The sequence below is a fragment of the Sinocyclocheilus anshuiensis genome, unplaced genomic scaffold, assembly GCF_001515605.1.
Source record: "Sinocyclocheilus anshuiensis isolate Anshui unplaced genomic scaffold, SAMN03320099.WGS_v1.1 scaffold862, whole genome shotgun sequence".
In the NCBI taxonomy this organism is placed as follows: Eukaryota; Metazoa; Chordata; class Actinopteri; order Cypriniformes; family Cyprinidae; genus Sinocyclocheilus; species Sinocyclocheilus anshuiensis.
The window spans coordinates 137,691-156,989 of NW_015539882.1; the positions used below are offsets into that span (position 1 = coordinate 137,691).

Sequence of the window (19,299 nt, forward strand, 5' to 3'; positions counted from 1 at the left end):
ATCCTTATTTTTTCAGAATAATTCCTCTTTGCCACTCTGATCTCCTTTTCCAGTGTGTATTTAGCCTGTTTATACAATACATTGTCCCCCTTCCTGTGAGCATCTTCTTTGGCCAAAGAAAGACTTAACTCAACTTATGTTTTCTTTCGCGTCTGATTGATTTCGCGTCTAATACTGTCAAAAACACATGAGGTTTACATATAAACACAGTTAGTTATGTCTAAAATGAAAGTAAACCGTTGAGAGAGAAACGGACGTGTGCAGCTCTTAAAGGGACAGAACTAACATGCTTGCCGCTTGTCATTAAAGGGATAGTTCACCCAAAAATAAAATGTATGTTGTCATTTACTCACTCATATGTTGTCCCAAACCTGTATTAATTTCTTTCTTGTGCTGTGGGGACCAGCAACTGCTTGGTTACCCACATTCTTCAAAATATTTTTTATGTTCAACAGAAGAAAGAAACTAATTCGGGTTTAAAACAACTTGAGAGTGAGTAAATGATGATATAAAAATAAAACACTATGACAGAATTGACAGACAGATGACAGATTTTTTCATTTTTGTGTAAACTATCCCTTTAATATAAAAAAAACAAAATAATGACTAAGATTTTTATCTTCGCCCACTTTGGCTTAAATGTCTGCCATTCTTTTTTATCTTATAGGGAAATTAGATTGGCTGTACTGCTCAGGCAACTTGCAAAATAGTAAAACCAACATGACAAAAAATCGTGATAAAATCGTGAATCGTGAATAAAATGGTGATGATATTTTTGCCATATCGCCCACCCATAACTTGTGCTACAACTGTTTGGCCTGTGCTACAAAACTTTCAACCTCTGTAGCACCAGTGCTATGTGCAAAAAAAGTTAACGTACAAGCCTGTATATATATATATATATATATATATATAGTTCTTTTGAACTTTCTATTTATGAAAGAATTCTGAAAAAAGAAAAAATCCAAAGTTTTCACAACAATCATAAGCGCAACTGCATTCCATAATAACAGATGTTTCTTGAGCACCAAATCAGCATATTAGAATGATTTCTGAAGGATCATGTGACACTGAAGACTGGAGTAATGATGCTGAAAATTCAGCTTTGAAATCACAGGAATAAATTAAATTTAAAATGTATTACAATAGAAAGTAGTTATTTTAAATTGTAATAATATTTTACAATATTACTGTTTTAACTTGATTTTTTATCAAATAAATGCAGATTTGGTGAGCAGACTTCATTAAAAAAATTAATTAATTAATTAAAACTTGCTGATCCCAAACTTTTATTATTTTAAACTGTAATAATATTGCACAATATTACTGTTTTCACTTTATTTTTCATCAAAAAAATGCATATTTGGTGAGCAGACTTTTTTCAAAAATAAAAAATAAATAAATTAAAATCTTACTGACTCCAAACTTTTAAATGGTAATGTATGTATATATACATTTTATATTTTATTAATTAATTTAAAAGGAGAATATATTTTAAAGAAAATATATAATATATAATATATCATACCCTTGAGCTGAGGAGGGTGAAGAGCACGTGATCTGGAGTGGTCTGGGCTCTCCACTGCAACACCTCAGACAGGAAGAGGAACTATGGGTGGAAAAAGGAAGTCCGAGATGATTATTACAAAATCTGATATATTTAAGTATTTAATGGAGATTATATAATATTCCCAAAGTGCCATATCATTATTCATAAGTTGAATCAGAAAATGTTAATACATAGTTTGTTTTAATTGTTTGCATATGAGTAGGTTGGTGTTAAACAAACCTGATTCAATCTATTGTTTTGCCAAATGCAATATTATAAAAGTAACATGACATTTAAAGAGTAACTGTTAAACAGGATGCTTTTTTGCAATTAGCAAGACCTGTTAAAGTCATTAGCAAGCGGCGCTGGTGTTATCTGAAGGTTGGAAGTGAATGCAGTCATGTGTTACCTCATCTCCTAGAGTTATTCTCACATCGGAACGCATTCCTCCTCTTAGAAGAATGAAATAAAACGATTTCCATTCACTCAACGGGCCCGATTTTCATAGGCATGAATGGATGGAAGCAACGAAAAAAACAACAACAACACAAGCTTGGGGGTGTAAAAATGGAAAATAGTCAAGTGTTTCTTTAAGCGGCGCAGATGACAAAGGTAACATTTGTCGGTGTCAGCGCATACCCATGCAGGGCTGGAAGGGTGTGAAGGAATGAGCAAAAGAGAGAGGATGAGGAAGGCATGCAAGAGGCAGCAGCCAACAACTGTTGCGGCAATGTGTGTGTGTGTGCATTTTTGGGTCTGTGCACATGTTTGTTCGAATGTGTGTGAGCATATGTGGTTTGTGTGTGCGGCCGACAGCTGTGTGTGTGTTAAGGTTACAGTGTGGTGCACAGCAGACATGCTGACGGAATAATGGCTGCCATCTTTCAGCCTGAGAGGGCAGCGTAATGGATTGGATTTGCGTTGAGGTGGTTGACTGACAGCACAGCAAAACCAAAGACATCAACTCAACACTAACAGCACAAAAAACAACCAAACCATCCCTCCCAAACAGAGCCCAGCGTGCAATAATTATTCTAATGGAGTACTTTACGTTTTCCGCAAAATCCTAACTTTCAAGTGGCAAAAAGCGAACGTTTTAGAAGCACAAAATTGTCAAGTTCTGATTCGGTGACATAATGTTTTAACAGTTTCCCAGAATGCTTTCTGTAGGGGTCGGGTATGAAACGACCCTGGCTGAGAGCAAGAGGTCTGACAAGCTGTCAGGGGTCAGTTCCTCTACCACAAATCTAGTTGGGACAATTACTGCGTGCCACACAGTGGGTCCAAAATGAACACTCGGTGGGTGCCAAATGTGTGTAATAAGTTGGCCGGTAACTTTATAAGGGACTGCAACATGTTTAATTCGAATTGTAAAATTGATTATCTGACTCTCGCTGATGTAAGTGACACAAGAGATTCAAATCCACACTGGCTACTAAAGAAAAACATCTGTTGTGACTCACCCGTCGTCAAGTAACTTGGAAAATGTACTATCAGAGGTTTAATTAAGAGGCCTAAAATTATCCATGTGGTAATACATGTGGAACATTCCTAACATTAAGCCACCAAAATGAAAACACAGGGAGGAAAATCACAATCTGTCTATACGTTTTTATGACAGCTGCAGGAGAATGAATCATCTCATATTTTATGCTGAGAAAATGACTAGAGGGAACAAACAACTATTTTTAAAAAATAAGCAAGAAAAAAGACAATTTTACTGCTTCCTTTTTAAAAGTATTTAAAAGAAATAAAATGTATGTATGTGCAGTGTGTGTGTATATATACACATATACATACTGTATATATATTTATATGATTTAAAAAAAGATATGCATTGTTTGTATTTTTTATTACTATCTATCTATCTATCTATCTATCTATCTATCTATCTATCTATCTATCTATCTATCTGTCTGTCTGTCTGTGTGTGTGTATATATACACATATACATACTGTATATATATTTATATGATTTAAAAAAAGATATGCATTGTTTGTATTTTTTATTACTATCTATCTATCTATCTATCTATCTATCTATCTATCTATTTTTGGACTAGAAAAAATACGTTTGTAAAAAAATTTAAAATGTTTATTTTCTTTTATAAACATACATTACAGTGGAATTAAATATGATTATATACACACACACACGTGTGTATATATATATATATATATATATATATATGTATGTGTGTATATATGCTTCAAATAAAAATTCAACATAATTTTAAAGAATATTGTATGCATAAATATATAACTAAAACTATAACTATATATACTTATAAAAAAAAATACAAAGCAAAATACAGTTTCTTAACTTGTAAATATTCTCATTCACTGGCATTTTTTCCTCAGTTTTGTACCCGTGTGCTACATCTCCTCTGAGAGCAATTATAAAACACCCTAAAGCAGCTTATATCTCTCAGTATCAGTTATTTAAATGTACTGAAACACAAATATGTGCTTATTTTGTCTCTATTCTTGGCTGGATGGGACTCCGTTTGCTGGAGGTGAGGAATGAATAAGAGGGAAGGGAGAATGAATGATGGATGAAAATCGAGGCCCCATGTTACCACACACACACCTTTCTTGCCTGATCATTGTCTTCGATCTGGCCCAGATCTCTGCCGCTGACCTGAGCGATCCTCTTCCCCGAGACCAGGTTTCCCACCATCACAGAGGCGGGGCCAATCTCTGCATAAGCGAGCAGAGGATGATCATCACAAACAAACAGACGACAACACACACACAGCTTTTCTGACAGTTCTAATTTTGTGCGACATCCAAGGTGACCTTGCCGCAGACAGACCTGGCTGTTTCTGTCTGGGTTTGGGCAGGTTGGTGACGCAGGTGTGAGGGCACATTAGGACGTTACAGGGATGCAGGGAGCCTTCCAAAAACAGCTGCTTGGTCTCCGACAGGTGGATCCCTCCCAGAGGAGTTTTGGGAAGGGTGTTAGCGGGCACCAATGCCAAACAAAACACCCCGACGTTGTGGATGCTGTCTATCGCCTGCAGAAAGAGACGTATTGGATTGTCAGGTGAGGTTTAAAAATAGAGTTCGCAAGGAGCCGAGAAGAGGCTGCCAGCTGAGATCTGATGCAGCCGCTGACCTTTACCGATGCCTCAGGAAGAACCAAATTACCAAATGGGAATTCAGGAAGTGTAAGGAAAAAATACCATATTTGCAAGATTAATGACCTACAACAAAAGAGTGGAATGGAACCGTCTGGGTGTGTGGAAATGAAGGCCAGCCTGCGTGCCTGAGTGCGTCTTGTTATTTTTACATGCCGGTAAAGACTCGTAAAGTGCTGACAGAAAGTATGCATGTCAGCAGTAGTGAGATCTCTAATTCAGTTTGGATGGTGACTGGGAATATGTAGCGATTAAGGTGACTCCTGTCAGACTGGATGGGAATAGCAAGTCGCCACTGCCCGAATCGATCGGCAAGGGTGGGTATAAAAAGGACAAATACCTGCAGCACACGACTCATCCACTGGAAGCTGTCCTCCTCTGTGGAGTCCGGCCGCTGCTCGGCTACAACCACAATTCTCTCGTCATGCAGGACCGTCACAGAAAATACAGCTATCCTGAAGATAGACATACAGAAAAGAGATTCAGAGCCTGAAAATCCAGCTCCAGACCAACATGTAAAACATCTCAAATCATGAACTGCCCATGTTAGTGACCGCGATATATTGAACATTATTATTATTATAATGAATAATTAAATTAACAATAATAATTATAGTAATTCATTGTTATAGTTAATAATTACATATATTTATTAATCATTATTAATTAACCATAATAATATTTCGAATTATAACAATTAATAATTTTAATGATTATTAACATACAGTGCTGTGAAAAGGTTTTTGCCCCCTTCCTGTTTTTTAAATTTTTTGCATATTTGTCACACTTAAAAGATTCAGATCATCAAACAAATTTTAATATTACACAAAGATAATGCAAGTAAATACAAAATGCAGTTTTTAAATGATGATTTCATTTATTAAGGGAAAAAAGCTGTCCAAACCACATTTATAATTTTTTAAAAAGATTAATATGATTTAAAAATGTCAATAAAATATATATATATATATATATATATATATATATATATATATAAAACAATTATTATAACATTGTAATACTAAATTAGAATTTATTATAATAATTACATTTATTACAAATATTTGAAGTAATATTTGTATTTTTTGTGGATTCGTTCAAATAAATAAACTACAGTGTGCTACAAATTCATTATTATAGTTTTGAATTAGATATTTATTTTTATATTTACTTTTGTGTTTTCAATTTGAATTTTAAGCATTTTAAAGGCTTTGTCATTTTATTGTGCTTTTGTCATTTTCTTTAGGTTTTTATGTCTATATAGTATTTTTGTTTGTTTGTTTTAGTTTTTTATTTATTTAGTTTTAGTTATTTTAGTACTTTAATTTAAACTAAACGAAAAAGAGAAACGTGGCCTCGGCAACAAGCTGAAATAAAATAAGCTTAAGTTTTTTTTTTAAATGATTAATTTTATTTCAGTTAAAATGTATTTTATTTCAAGTAATGAAAGTGTTTTTATCGTTTTAGTTAGCGATAAAAACCCTGCAGAGCTACGTTAGTTTATTACTGTAACACTGTGGTTTAGCACACTGCATAAAACTCTAAGAAAACTGATAAACAAAACCCGAGGTAATTTCACACAGGCAACTAAAACAGAACAAATCTCGCTCCTGCCGCCTCAGCAGGTGTTGAATCCATTTAATTAGCACTCTGCATGTCCACAGCAAACAAGCTCATGTACTATATATATATCATCCGTTCTTTGATGACAAAAAAAGAATACGCTTTGTTTGTTTGTTTTTGTTGTATTCTCACCTGCCCCTGTACACAAACTTCATGGGCTCCACTGCCAGCGCTGTTGCGACGATATCATCAGCGTTGTGTCTCCGTCCGCTCACCACCATCAGCCCATCCATCTTTCCAGAGACAAACACCAGCCCACCCGGGCCTATGAAGCCCAGCAGCCCTGTCCGAGTGAAGGGGTACTCGCTGATAGGAGCCCCAGAACTGGTCATGGGGAAGACCTGACAGCAAAACAAAAGCCAAAGTTTAAGATAAAACTACACATTTGTAAATTAAATACTGTATAAAAATGCAGAAATTCCCTCTAGAATCTTTGCTATGGAGTCACTTCTCATCCATTGAACATTACGGTGAAATGTTCATTGGTTGACAATTTAAACTTAGATGAAACTTCTAGAATTAATGTAACTCAACAGATTTCGACTTCGTAAATGACAGAAATCTAGAAAAATTAGCCCAAGATTCGCTGTACGTCTCTTTATTTTATTCAGAGGCTAGTGAAAATGTTAATTATTTTGCTACCACACAATTTAATGAAATGTCTGAAAATGTTTGGTAGCTAAATGGTTTTCGAGAGTGAAACTTTTGTGTCATTTAGTCATTTATTGCAGTCTGTTTCCACCTTTGTGAGGAAGAAGTACTTGCGTTTTAGTTTTTTGTAACTGCAACTTTTTATCTCACAATTGCGACTTCATATCTCACAACTGCGAATTCATATCTGACAGTTGCAACTTAATATCGCACAACTTCAACTTTGTTTATCATAACTGCAACAGCTGCAACTTCATATCTCACAATTGCGACATTCTATCACAAAATTGCAACTTAATATCTCAAAATTTCTCATAATTGCAACATTTTATCACACAATTGTGACTTCATATCTGGCAATTGCAACAATTGTGACTTGATCTCTCACAACTGCAACTTTGTTTCTCATAATTGCAACAACTGCAACTTTAGATCTCACAATTGCGACTATTTCATATTGTGACATTTTATCTCACAATTGCAACTGTTTCTCAGAATGATGACATTTTATCTCACAAATTCAACTTGATATCTTACAACTGGCACTTCATATCTCATAGTATGACTTTATACTGTATCTCAAATTTGTGGTTTTAATTTTTAGAAACTTAATCTCACTATCTCCTGTTTTATTGTTTTACTTTAGGTGAAAACAGGCTTCAGATATCAGACTCTGTGTCAACTGGCCTTGAGAAAATGCCCTATTCATTATTTCAGAGCAATTTAACAAACAAGCCAAGGAAAAGATTTTGATCGGAGCACTTTAGCATCTGTTCGAGCAGAGGTCTGGGGATTCTGGGTAGGAGAATCCGTCTAACTACAGCCAAATTGATCTCGCTCTGATAGGACACAAACCTCAAAGGTGTTTTTTGTCATGCCCGAGAGCCCATAATATGACATTCCCGTGGCGATGGAACACACACACAGCTCTCCGATCTCATCTGTTCGGCACAGCTGAGGAACTCCCTCTGGTTTGACCACACACATCAGAGCTGCACATACACAACATCAATAAACACGTTATGAAGCAGTAAATACAGCACACAGAGAGAGGCATACATTACACAATGCTCTCCTTTGATGGCATTAACACTAAACGTACAAAAATATGCACAAAGCCACATTTTACACTTTCTCAGAACTAGTTGTGCATGTGGATATGTGTACCTCCTGGCATCACGGTGCCCACATCCTGTACGGTGAGTACAGAGAGACGCTCTTCTGAGTCCACTCTGATGACACTGTAGCTCAGACCCTGCATAGACAGCACTCCTCGACCCGGCGGCTGGTTACTGTCATCCGTAGGCCTAAAATGTGAAATAAAATACCAGATTACAGCAATATATGGAACTATTTCACAGTGACTCTTATGCAATGTAAACCTGAAGAAGAAGCTGATCAGTCCAACTAGTTTTGATGAAGAAGCTGATTGGTCCAACTAGATCTGATAGATAAGACTAAGCCCTGCCCACACATCCTGTAATATCCTCTAATGTCCTCACATTGACTCTAATGCAATGTAAACCTTAGAAAGAAGCTGATTGGTCCACCTAGTTCTGATGAAGAAGATGATTGGTGCAACCAGATCTGATGGACAGCACTAAGCCCCACCCACACATAATGTCCTCTAAAAGACACCCGTGTGAGCTAACAAAGATTCTGGCAAGGTACAGCAGGCTTCATTTGAGCGAAATACATAAAACAGGGTGTGCCGATGAAGTATGCTGGAAATAACAGCTCTGTTCCAAAACTAGTGTGCTGCCTTGCTGTCTGCACACTGCATAGGGAGCTGCCTTTTAAGGAAGATTACAAGAAACTGATGTGGAAATCACAGTTGGTTCCAACAGCATTTGATTGACCATTTTATTTTTTATATTTAGCAATACCGAATGTATATTTATAGTTGACAATTCCTGTAAAGCACATTGGGTGATTGCACAATGCAATTTTTTTTCTAAAAATTAGGTATCTTAGAAGGTGGCATAATGTTTTTTTTTTTTCTAACAGCCATCGTGCATACTGTTTGATAATTTAAATGCTGTCTAGGTAGGCAGCTCATTAAGTTTTGGAACAGAGCAGAAGTGCAGAAATGTTGGACCATCTAAAGCTGAAATGAGAACGAGATATAACGAGAAAGGAAATTATTACCAGAGCGAGAAATATTCTGTGAACCACATGGGCCAAAGCAAATGTGTGCGAAGGGTGAAAAATGAGGTTACGATTAGTTTGCTCTGTAAATCCACAAATGACGATGACGTAACTTCTTTGATGACAGAAACAGCAGAATTACGTATCGTCGGTCGCCTTTGAATAAACTTTTCCCCCCTGACTTCACTAGACAAGTGATGTTTTCATCTGTGACACCAGGCTCTTTTATTAGCTTTCAATTCATTTCACTTTTTGTTCAAATTCATACAAGCTGTTCTCATCCTCAAATTTGTCGTGACAGAGAGAAGGTCTGTAAAAACGTCCAGCGATGGAGTTAATCCTGTGGAATGAAAACCATATGCTCTGCGTTCTGTCACCAGTTTGATTCGGTCACAAAGCAAAGATGTCAGGACTATTCAGGGCTGTAATTATGGAGGCAGCCTAAAAAAACATTATTTTCTTGTAAATGGTTTTGGAAAATTGCACTGAAGACATACAGAGGCTTCGGTAAAGCTCTCTCGATGAACCATCAACTTCAATCTGTCTGTCTGACCAACAGAAAAATGGTTTGTGTCCATATTTCTGTCATTTTTCCCAATTTTTTAGGGGCTTATGAAACTCGTAAAAGCAGAGCAGAAAGATCTAAATGTTCTGGATGGAAAAGTGAGAGTTTATGAATGCGAGCTGAAGTTACAGGGTGAGTGAATGGTCAATGTGTCAGCACTCCTCCCACCTCCTGATGGCCACGGTGAGGGCTTCAGCTGAGCTGGCACATGGACAGATGACCTCTGGCCGCAGACCTTTACTCTGGAAGACATTGAGGAACGCGTCACACGATGAGATGGACCCTGCAGAGGACGAGAGAGAGAACATTACTATAATGTGAAGCCTGTCTTATATGACATTTAAAACAGTTCTCACCTTTAGACGTATTCTAACTGTAGGGTACAATGGGAACATAGTTTTTGAAGTGACAGTTAATTTAAAAAAATCCAGTTTAAGGGGGCCATATTGTATACATTTTTAACATTTCAATTTATTTTCGTCCTGAAAACTACTTTTGAGCCTTCTTGAATCAAATAGGTTTTTTTTTTTATTAAACAGGCTGTTTTTGCTACTGTACCTTTAAGATTTCTATATGTAAATTACTTCTATTGTGATTGTTCACATTTTAGTCCTTCATGATGGGCCACATAACAGAATACATTTGAATATATAAATCTGTGTATTCTAATGTCATATTTCACTCAAAAAAGAAAAAAACGGAAATTATGAAATAATAAAGAAAATCAAGTCTATTTATATGACAATTAAATGTACTGCATTGTGACATTAATTTTATTACAATTAAATACAATTTTCTCTAAAACTATCATTATCATGATAAATACATACAGTTAAGAAATTAAACATTTCATTGTCATTACAGTAATGAAAATATATTTTTTATTTAAAATCAGTGCTAAATTCATTACAACAAATATTACTGCGATTTCTATACTTTATCATTGAAATTATTTTAAAAATATTATATCTATTTATTATGCATTGCATTAATGATATTTTTCAGTAAGCTACTGATAAATAAAATATTATCAGTCCATATATAGGCTTCTTCCAAAAATCTAATTTTTTTTCCCCTTCTGAAGCCTTTTCCTATTTTCTTTTGGACTGAAATATGCATTTTTGTGAGATTCACCCAAATGTTCTTGGACTAGAAAGAGATCCTTGCATTGTAAATGTTCAGCTACACAGCACATCTATCATCTATCAATATCTTCATCTCAAAAGACCAAGAAAAATCCTGTTTCCCCTCATACGACCCCTTAAAAAAGTTTTGCTTCCTGAATATTCCATCAGAAACACATTTACTGTATCTTACTGGCATTTACATTGGCATTTGGATGAAATAGGCAGCAGAAGGAACGTTTTGTCCTTTAGTGTGTCCATTTGTGTACTATGTATTTGTATACGCAAGGAAATGGCTTCTGGACATCATCTATCCTGACTCATCTCTTCTGTGAGTTATAATCCCAGAGGCCCAAATATGAGTGTATACACATTTATATTATACACTTATGAATGATGCTTTTAGCTTATTCGCCAGGTTGCTGGGTGTGTAAATAGCTGCTTAACCCTCAAAGAAAGGGAAAGGAAGAGTTAAAACACTAGCTGAACTCACATGGGTTGGATCCATCGGCCACCACCAGCATGCGCAGGGAGTTCAGGTTGACATCTCTCTGATCTCGATGAGCGACCAGAGCCCAGTGCATATCCCTTGACTTGACACAAGCTACTTTACCTGCACACAAACACACAGAACTAGAAATATCACAAGAATGGCCATATTGGACACATCCAAAATCATATCAAATTGCACTGTCCCTTACATATGATTAATTCATGAAACATGATCAGAACTGAGTAAATCTTTCATAAACTATCATGATGTAAAGGGTCTCAGTGAGGATTTACAAATGATTTATACTGAAATTTGCTCTGTTTATAGTTCATGAAAAATTAGCATTTTTAGAATGTTAGGCACAAAAAGATATTTTAAAACAAAACAATGCACACACATGGATTTCATAAAGAGAGTTGAAAATACAGTAGCATATTAGTTGTTATTAATATTATATTGTTAATATATTTCATTATATATTTTTGGTTAATATTTTGTTATAAATATTAAATTTTTTGTTACTTGTTATTGGGAAGCTAGGTTGATTTTCTTAATGACGACACAAAAAAACATAACTTATTTAAATAAATATGATTTAGTTTCAAGCCATTTAGTCAAAAACATGTGAACCATCAACTTCAATCTGTCTGTCTGACCAACAGAAAAATGGTTTGTGTCCATATTTCTGTCATTTTTCCCAATTTTTTAGGGGCTTATGAAACTCGTAAAAGCAGAGCAGAAAGATCTAAATGTTCTGGATGGAAAAGTGAGAGTTTATGAATGCGAGCTGAAGTTACAGGGTGAGTGAATGGTCAATGTGTCAGCACTCCTCCCACCTCCTGATGGCCACGGTGAGGGCTTCAGCTGAGCTGGCACATGGACAGATGACCTCTGGCCGCAGACCTTTACTCTGGAAGACATTGAGGAACGCGTCACACGATGAGATGGACCCTGCAGAGGACGAGAGAGAGAACATTACTATAATGTGAAGCCTGTCTTATATGACATTTAAAACAGTTCTCACCTTTAGACGTATTCTAACTGTAGGGTACAATGGGAACATAGTTTTTGAAGTGACAGTTAATTTAAAAAAATCCAGTTTAAGGGGGCCATATTGTATACATTTTTAACATTTCAATTTATTTTCGTCCTGAAAACTACTTTTGAGCCTTCTTGAATCAAATAGGTTTTTTTTTTTATTAAACAGGCTGTTTTTGCTACTGTACCTTTAAGATTTCTATATGTAAATTACTTCTATTGTGATTGTTCACATTTTAGTCCTTCATGATGGGCCACATAACAGAATACATTTGAATATATAAATCTGTGTATTCTAATGTCATATTTCACTCAAAAAAGAAAAAAACGGAAATTATGAAATAATAAAGAAAATCAAGTCTATTTATATGACAATTAAATGTACTGCATTGTGACATTAATTTTATTACAATTAAATACAATTTTCTCTAAAACTATCATTATCATGATAAATACATACAGTTAAGAAATTAAACATTTCATTGTCATTACAGTAATGAAAATATATTTTTTATTTAAAATCAGTGCTAAATTCATTACAACAAATATTACTGCGATTTCTATACTTTATCATTGAAATTATTTTAAAAATATTATATCTATTTATTATGCATTGCATTAATGATATTTTTCAGTAAGCTACTGATAAATAAAATATTATCAGTCCATATATAGGCTTCTTCCAAAAATCTAATTTTTTTTCCCCTTCTGAAGCCTTTTCCTATTTTCTTTTGGACTGAAATATGCATTTTTGTGAGATTCACCCAAATGTTCTTGGACTAGAAAGAGATCCTTGCATTGTAAATGTTCAGCTACACAGCACATCTATCATCTATCAATATCTTCATCTCAAAAGACCAAGAAAAATCCTGTTTCCCCTCATACGACCCCTTAAAAAAGTTTTGCTTCCTGAATATTCCATCAGAAACACATTTACTGTATCTTACTGGCATTTACATTGGCATTTGGATGAAATAGGCAGCAGAAGGAACGTTTTGTCCTTTAGTGTGTCCATTTGTGTACTATGTATTTGTATACGCAAGGAAATGGCTTCTGGACATCATCTATCCTGACTCATCTCTTCTGTGAGTTATAATCCCAGAGGCCCAAATATGAGTGTATACACATTTATATTATACACTTATGAATGATGCTTTTAGCTTATTCGCCAGGTTGCTGGGTGTGTAAATAGCTGCTTAACCCTCAAAGAAAGGGAAAGGAAGAGTTAAAACACTAGCTGAACTCACATGGGTTGGATCCATCGGCCACCACCAGCATGCGCAGGGAGTTCAGGTTGACATCTCTCTGATCTCGATGAGCGACCAGAGCCCAGTGCATATCCCTTGACTTGACACAAGCTACTTTACCTGCACACAAACACACAGAACTAGAAATATCACAAGAATGGCCATATTGGACACATCCAAAATCATATCAAATTGCACTGTCCCTTACATATGATTAATTCATGAAACATGATCAGAACTGAGTAAATCTTTCATAAACTATCATGATGTAAAGGGTCTCAGTGAGGATTTACAAATGATTTATACTGAAATTTGCTCTGTTTATAGTTCATGAAAAATTAGCATTTTTAGAATGTTAGGCACAAAAAGATATTTTAAAACAAAACAATGCACACACATGGATTTCATAAAGAGAGTTGAAAATACAGTAGCATATTAGTTGTTATTAATATTATATTGTTAATATATTTCATTATATATTTTTGGTTAATATTTTGTTATAAATATTAAATTTTTTGTTACTTGTTATTGGGAAGCTAGGTTGATTTTCTTAATGACGACACAAAAAAACATAACTTATTTAAATAAATATGATTTAGTTTCAAGCCATTTAGTCAAAAACATGGTGAGAAAAATTGCACAAAAATACTACATACTTCTGTGTTTGGTCGTACTAATTGGACTAGTTTGTATGCAAAAAATTATTTGGGAATATTATATATTTTTTACCATTGTTTAATCGTATCTGACTTGGTGCAAATAGTTTTGCAAAAAAAATTGGATTTAGTGTAAACACTGACTGACAGACCTTTGTATTGACACACTTTTTGGATCCAGGACAGAGGGTTGACCTTCATCAGGGAGTATGGGATGCTGATTACGTGCATCATGTTCATGACACTCTGGGGAAACAGGAAGTGAGATATTAACACCCTGAATGTGGAACATATGATCTTATGTTTACTTTTTTTTTTTTTCAAAAGCATGACTTACAGTTAGGATGCCGTGCCACAAACCCACATCCTTTTTAAAGTCCAATACATTCACTATGATTTCAGCTGAAAGACAAAGAGAGAAGACAGATTTACTACATGATCGAGAAGGGAGATTTAAGGACAATGGACTGACCTAGAGGTATAATGCGGTGTGTGTGTGTGTGTGTGTTTTGGACTCACCCTCTGTGTATCCACAAGACTGCGTTAGGGCCTGGCAGTGTGTAAGAAGTGCGATCCGTGTCACCGTCACACCCAAAACACTCCCATCTTTACAGGTCTTATACTGGAAATCAACACAAGAGTGTCATAAATGTCAATCATTAACACAAATATCAACGCATCAAATCCCTTGGTTTGCATGAAGGTTAACGCACTACTGTAGGGATGCATGTCTAAATTACTGGCCATGTCCAGGGCATATTTAACCTTAAAATAAAAAAATAAAAATAAGAAATAATTATTTACATTTTTTAAATTATTAAATAGTTTGACATTTTCGCAACAATTTTCATTACCATAAAGCCTCCAGACATTTAACCTTTGAGGTTTTATTCTCATTAGATTAGATTGTCATTATACATTATTAAATTACTAAATTACAGTAGTACAATGTTTATTTTAATTAAAATCAGCAAATGTTAAGTATTTATATATAGTAGTATTTGTTGTACTCCCACAAATTAGTGGGAGTACAACAAATACTACTATATATAAATACTTAACAATTTAAGCAATGTAAATTTTATTTATATATATATATATTTTTTACTTTTAATAATAATATTTTTTTCATATTACCAATATAACAATTAGCTTTTTTTGCTTTCCAGTAATGGTAATATGGTGGAAAATATGTTTTACTTAATAATATTTATTTTTACTTTACTGTACTTTTTTCATACTCCATAATTACAGTAAAAAGAGCTCTTATGAGCTTTACAGTAATGAGAATGAGATCTGAGAGGAAAATGTGCATCATGTCATGATAAAAAATCAACAATGCCAATGGTCCTAAAAAAGGCTATATCTTCTTTAAATAAAAAAATAAAATTCTTATTTTTTTCTTTTGCTTTTAGTTGTTATATATTTTCTTTTGAACACGTTCTTCATACTGTACTGAAAAGGAGTACAGTAGAAAGGAAAGCAAACATCGGGCCAACACTAGACATCGGACACCCGGCCACTTTGCACAGACTCCCAGATTTCTGGGATATGGTGAAGAACATTGAGACAGCTCACTCAAAACTGGTTCAATAACATGAGACCAGCCCCACTCCATCAACCAGCATCTCCTACAAGAGTCCCGATTCACAATTAAACAAACATTAATCATTTATCATCCATTATCCAGTGACTCTCTAATGGAAGCAGCTGTGCCCGGCATGCTGATAGGAAATATTGATTTCTGGGGCTCGAGACATAGAATATCTACCAATCATATATCATAAAACAATTAAAGTGGCTGGTGGGGTGCAGCACATGGAAAACAAACCCATACTGATGGTTTCCATTTCAGGAGAATATTTGTATGAACGGTCAGTAAAATGATTTGAATAAACTGATATTTCCATAACGGTCATAATTCCATGGGTTAGCTCACCTCTATGTAGGCAGTGTCGTTATTTGCATCTTTGATGTGAGGGAACCAATCACGTGGCGGCTTGGACAGGTGTTTGGATTCTGTGACGAACCATAGCAGCTTTGGCCATCCTGATGAGTGGGCGGGACCAAAGAGAGAGAAAACATGAATATTCATACAATTCTATTAATATTCATGCAGCTTGATGATTCAACCATGACTATCATTATCATTATTAGTGGTGATCATCGTTCAAAAGAACGATAGTGCATGAGTGATTAGTGTGACAGGCTAAATGACTGTGCGTCGGGATGAGAGTAGTAAGTCCATCTTTTCTCCGTCTCAGGCTAAATGACTATCCTCTCGGGACTTCTTAATCATTACAACAATAACAGACTCATTACCTCTATGTTTTCTATTTATACCCTCTCTCGTCTTACTGCGGCCCAGACAGGGCTAAAAATGCTGACTGCTAGCAGTCTGGCTTAGATAACATCACACGCATGATACGGACCATCATGCTCTTGATTTTCGCTTGCCACCCCACACAGACTCTCACTATTCTAGTATATTTTAAAATGCAATTTATTCCTGTGATGAATTTGAAGAAACTGAAGAAATTGTTGAATAATTGTTTTCTTAGTGCACAAAAAGTATTGTCATAGCTTCATAAAATTAACGTTGAACCACTGATGTCACATGGACAATTTTTAATGATGCCCTTACTATATTTCTAGGCCTTGAACGTTTCAGTTGCGTTGCTGTCTATGGAGGGTCAGAAAGCTGTCGGATTTCATCAAAAATATCTTAGTTTGTGTTCCGAAGGTCTTACGGGTTTGGAACGACATGAGTAATTAATGACAGAATTTTCATTTTTGGGTGAACTAACCCTTTAAGCTGTGGAGTGTGGACTAGATTTTATTCTGAAGTCTGCCTACGTGACACTAGACATCACTTACATAAAGTTGTGTATGAACGGACTGACCTTTGAACTGTGGTATTTCGCCAGTGGGTCCTTTCGGAAGGCCTTTGTGGCAGGCGTCACTGGTCAGAGCTACAGTAACTCCACAACTGCCCAGGAGAAAGCCGATCTGTTGACTTCCTGCATCCTAATACACACACACACACACACACACACACACACACAGAAATAGGCTAAGACCAGCTAACATCCATCATCAGTACAGCAGCAAAATACACTGCAGGGGAGGTGACGGCCTACTTATTACAGACAGCACACTGAGGAATGATGTTTACCCGTAATACTGCGGTGTGCTTGAATATCTCTTTTATGTTGGATGGTCGAGTTTTAAAATCACCTCCACCTGACAAATGTCCATGTCACCTTTTTTTACATAGCAAAATATCAAAAAATACCTTGCAACAAAATGCACCATGGTTTTTGGACATGACCTTACAAAATGCACTACGATACCATGGTACAGGTTTGTTATCAGATACAAACACTATGGTAGTTTGAAATATACCATGGTCCATATATACTAAAGTTCAAAAACTTTGGTAAAACAGAGTTCCCTTACAAAAAAAACTTACCACAGCACTACTAAGTTTTTTTGTTAACGTAATACAGTACTATGGTATATATACAGTATCACGGTACCATGATATTATCAAGTTTTTGTACTGAAATGCATGTATGTACTTACTTGTAGGTAGGTACTTCATAATACATGTTTAAAAAACATTGTAAAACGATTGTACTCTTCAGTACTTTTTAATCAGTGTACCCTTACAAAAAAGTATTCAGATTTACCACAGTACAGTACCACAGTTTACCATTAAACATGCTTGAATGTTGTCATACTAAATTGCTTTTAAGAGTACAATTTAAGGGGTACAGTTTCATGCAACATGCAAAACACATCAAAAACATGGTAGTACCATGGTACTTTTTTGTAAGTGTGGTAGCATGGTAATACTATACCTCAAATACCATTCTAATCACTTAGAACAAAATACCATCATATTACCAAGTTTTCTGAAATACAATTTCAGGAGTATAATTTCAGTTCCTTGGTAAAGTACCATGGTGCTACCATGGTACATATCCAAAAAACATAGTAGTACCATGATATCTTGTAAATACCATTCAGTACTGCAATATATATCAAACTACCATGATATTACCATGTTTTGTGCACATGTAACATGGTACTGTCATGATATTTTACAAAGTACCTATAAAAACCAGGCAAATACTGCTGTATGTGAATATGGTAATCATTTAGTAATCAAAGTTATGGGTTCAAATCCCAGGGAATGCTTGAAATTGCATATTTTGAATGCATTGTAAGTGGCTCTATATAAAAGTAGAGGTCAAATACATAAAAACATAGATGTGAATCTACATCGATGTACCATGGTATTATCATTGGACACAATCACATGACCACGGTTCTTGCACAGTAGTCTTCTGTAAGACTAATGCTGTGCTATAAGTCAAAAATGCAGAAAAACACACAGCTGCTTTTGCACTGGACAGAAGTTTATTGGTTTCCGAAGTGCAATGCATGCAGAGGAAGCCAGAGAGTGTTCTGCCAGTTTCCAGGTCCTTTCCTGGAATTTCTGGATGGACAGGGGATCAGACTGACTCTTGCCAAAGCTGCTGTCCTCCTTTACTTCGACCACTAAAATTCAACATACGTATCTGAGGCAATACCACAGCCTCGAGGGGTCCACGCTAATACATTCACCCTGACATTCCAAAAAGATAACGGATCTCAAAAATAAACAGCAAACCGAAGAGAGCGAGACACTGCATTATTTACAAGGCCAAGTTTCCAGAAGGCCTTTGTAACAACTTTACCATTAAACATGAATAATAAATATATATTAATATTTTGCGCTGTACTGACTGTCAGGTTGACACTCGACAATGTGAGTCCATGCTGGGAAGAAGGATTGTGGGTAGGCGCCACAACTTGTTATGGTGTCAAAAATCGAGACGTGAAGGCTTGAAAACGTTGGTATATTTAGAGTCTCACCTTTCGGGTAAGTGGCACTTCGATGGGTACGGGCACCACCTCTGCCAGCAGGCAGCCGTAAAAGGCGACCATAAAGGCGGCGGGATCATTGTTGGGGAACACAAGAGCCACCTGCTCGTGAAATGATAAGAGAGGAAAGGTG

At 35.6% G+C, this 19,299-nt stretch overlaps 1 protein-coding gene across 1 annotated transcript in view; it reads right to left on the reverse strand.

Moving 5' to 3' along the window:
- LOC107685457 (disco-interacting protein 2 homolog C) overlaps positions 1 to 19,299 on the reverse strand; it is a 66,499-nt gene that overhangs the window by 17,983 nt on the left and 29,217 nt on the right. Inside the window, exons 11-25 of the mRNA XM_016482049.1 lie at positions 19,158 to 19,268; positions 17,138 to 17,261; positions 16,174 to 16,283; positions 14,754 to 14,856; positions 14,572 to 14,636; positions 14,387 to 14,480; positions 13,579 to 13,698; positions 12,130 to 12,244; positions 8,131 to 8,270; positions 7,819 to 7,955; positions 6,445 to 6,653; positions 5,030 to 5,144; positions 4,365 to 4,566; positions 4,140 to 4,249; positions 1,529 to 1,609 (exon numbers count right to left, since the gene is read on the reverse strand). Of these exons, the coding sequence (XP_016337535.1) occupies positions 1,529 to 1,609; positions 4,140 to 4,249; positions 4,365 to 4,566; positions 5,030 to 5,144; positions 6,445 to 6,653; positions 7,819 to 7,955; positions 8,131 to 8,270; positions 12,130 to 12,244; positions 13,579 to 13,698; positions 14,387 to 14,480; positions 14,572 to 14,636; positions 14,754 to 14,856; positions 16,174 to 16,283; positions 17,138 to 17,261; positions 19,158 to 19,268 (1,836 nt within the window). The remainder of the gene's footprint in view (positions 1 to 1,528; positions 1,610 to 4,139; positions 4,250 to 4,364; positions 4,567 to 5,029; positions 5,145 to 6,444; positions 6,654 to 7,818; positions 7,956 to 8,130; positions 8,271 to 12,129; positions 12,245 to 13,578; positions 13,699 to 14,386; positions 14,481 to 14,571; positions 14,637 to 14,753; positions 14,857 to 16,173; positions 16,284 to 17,137; positions 17,262 to 19,157; positions 19,269 to 19,299) is intronic.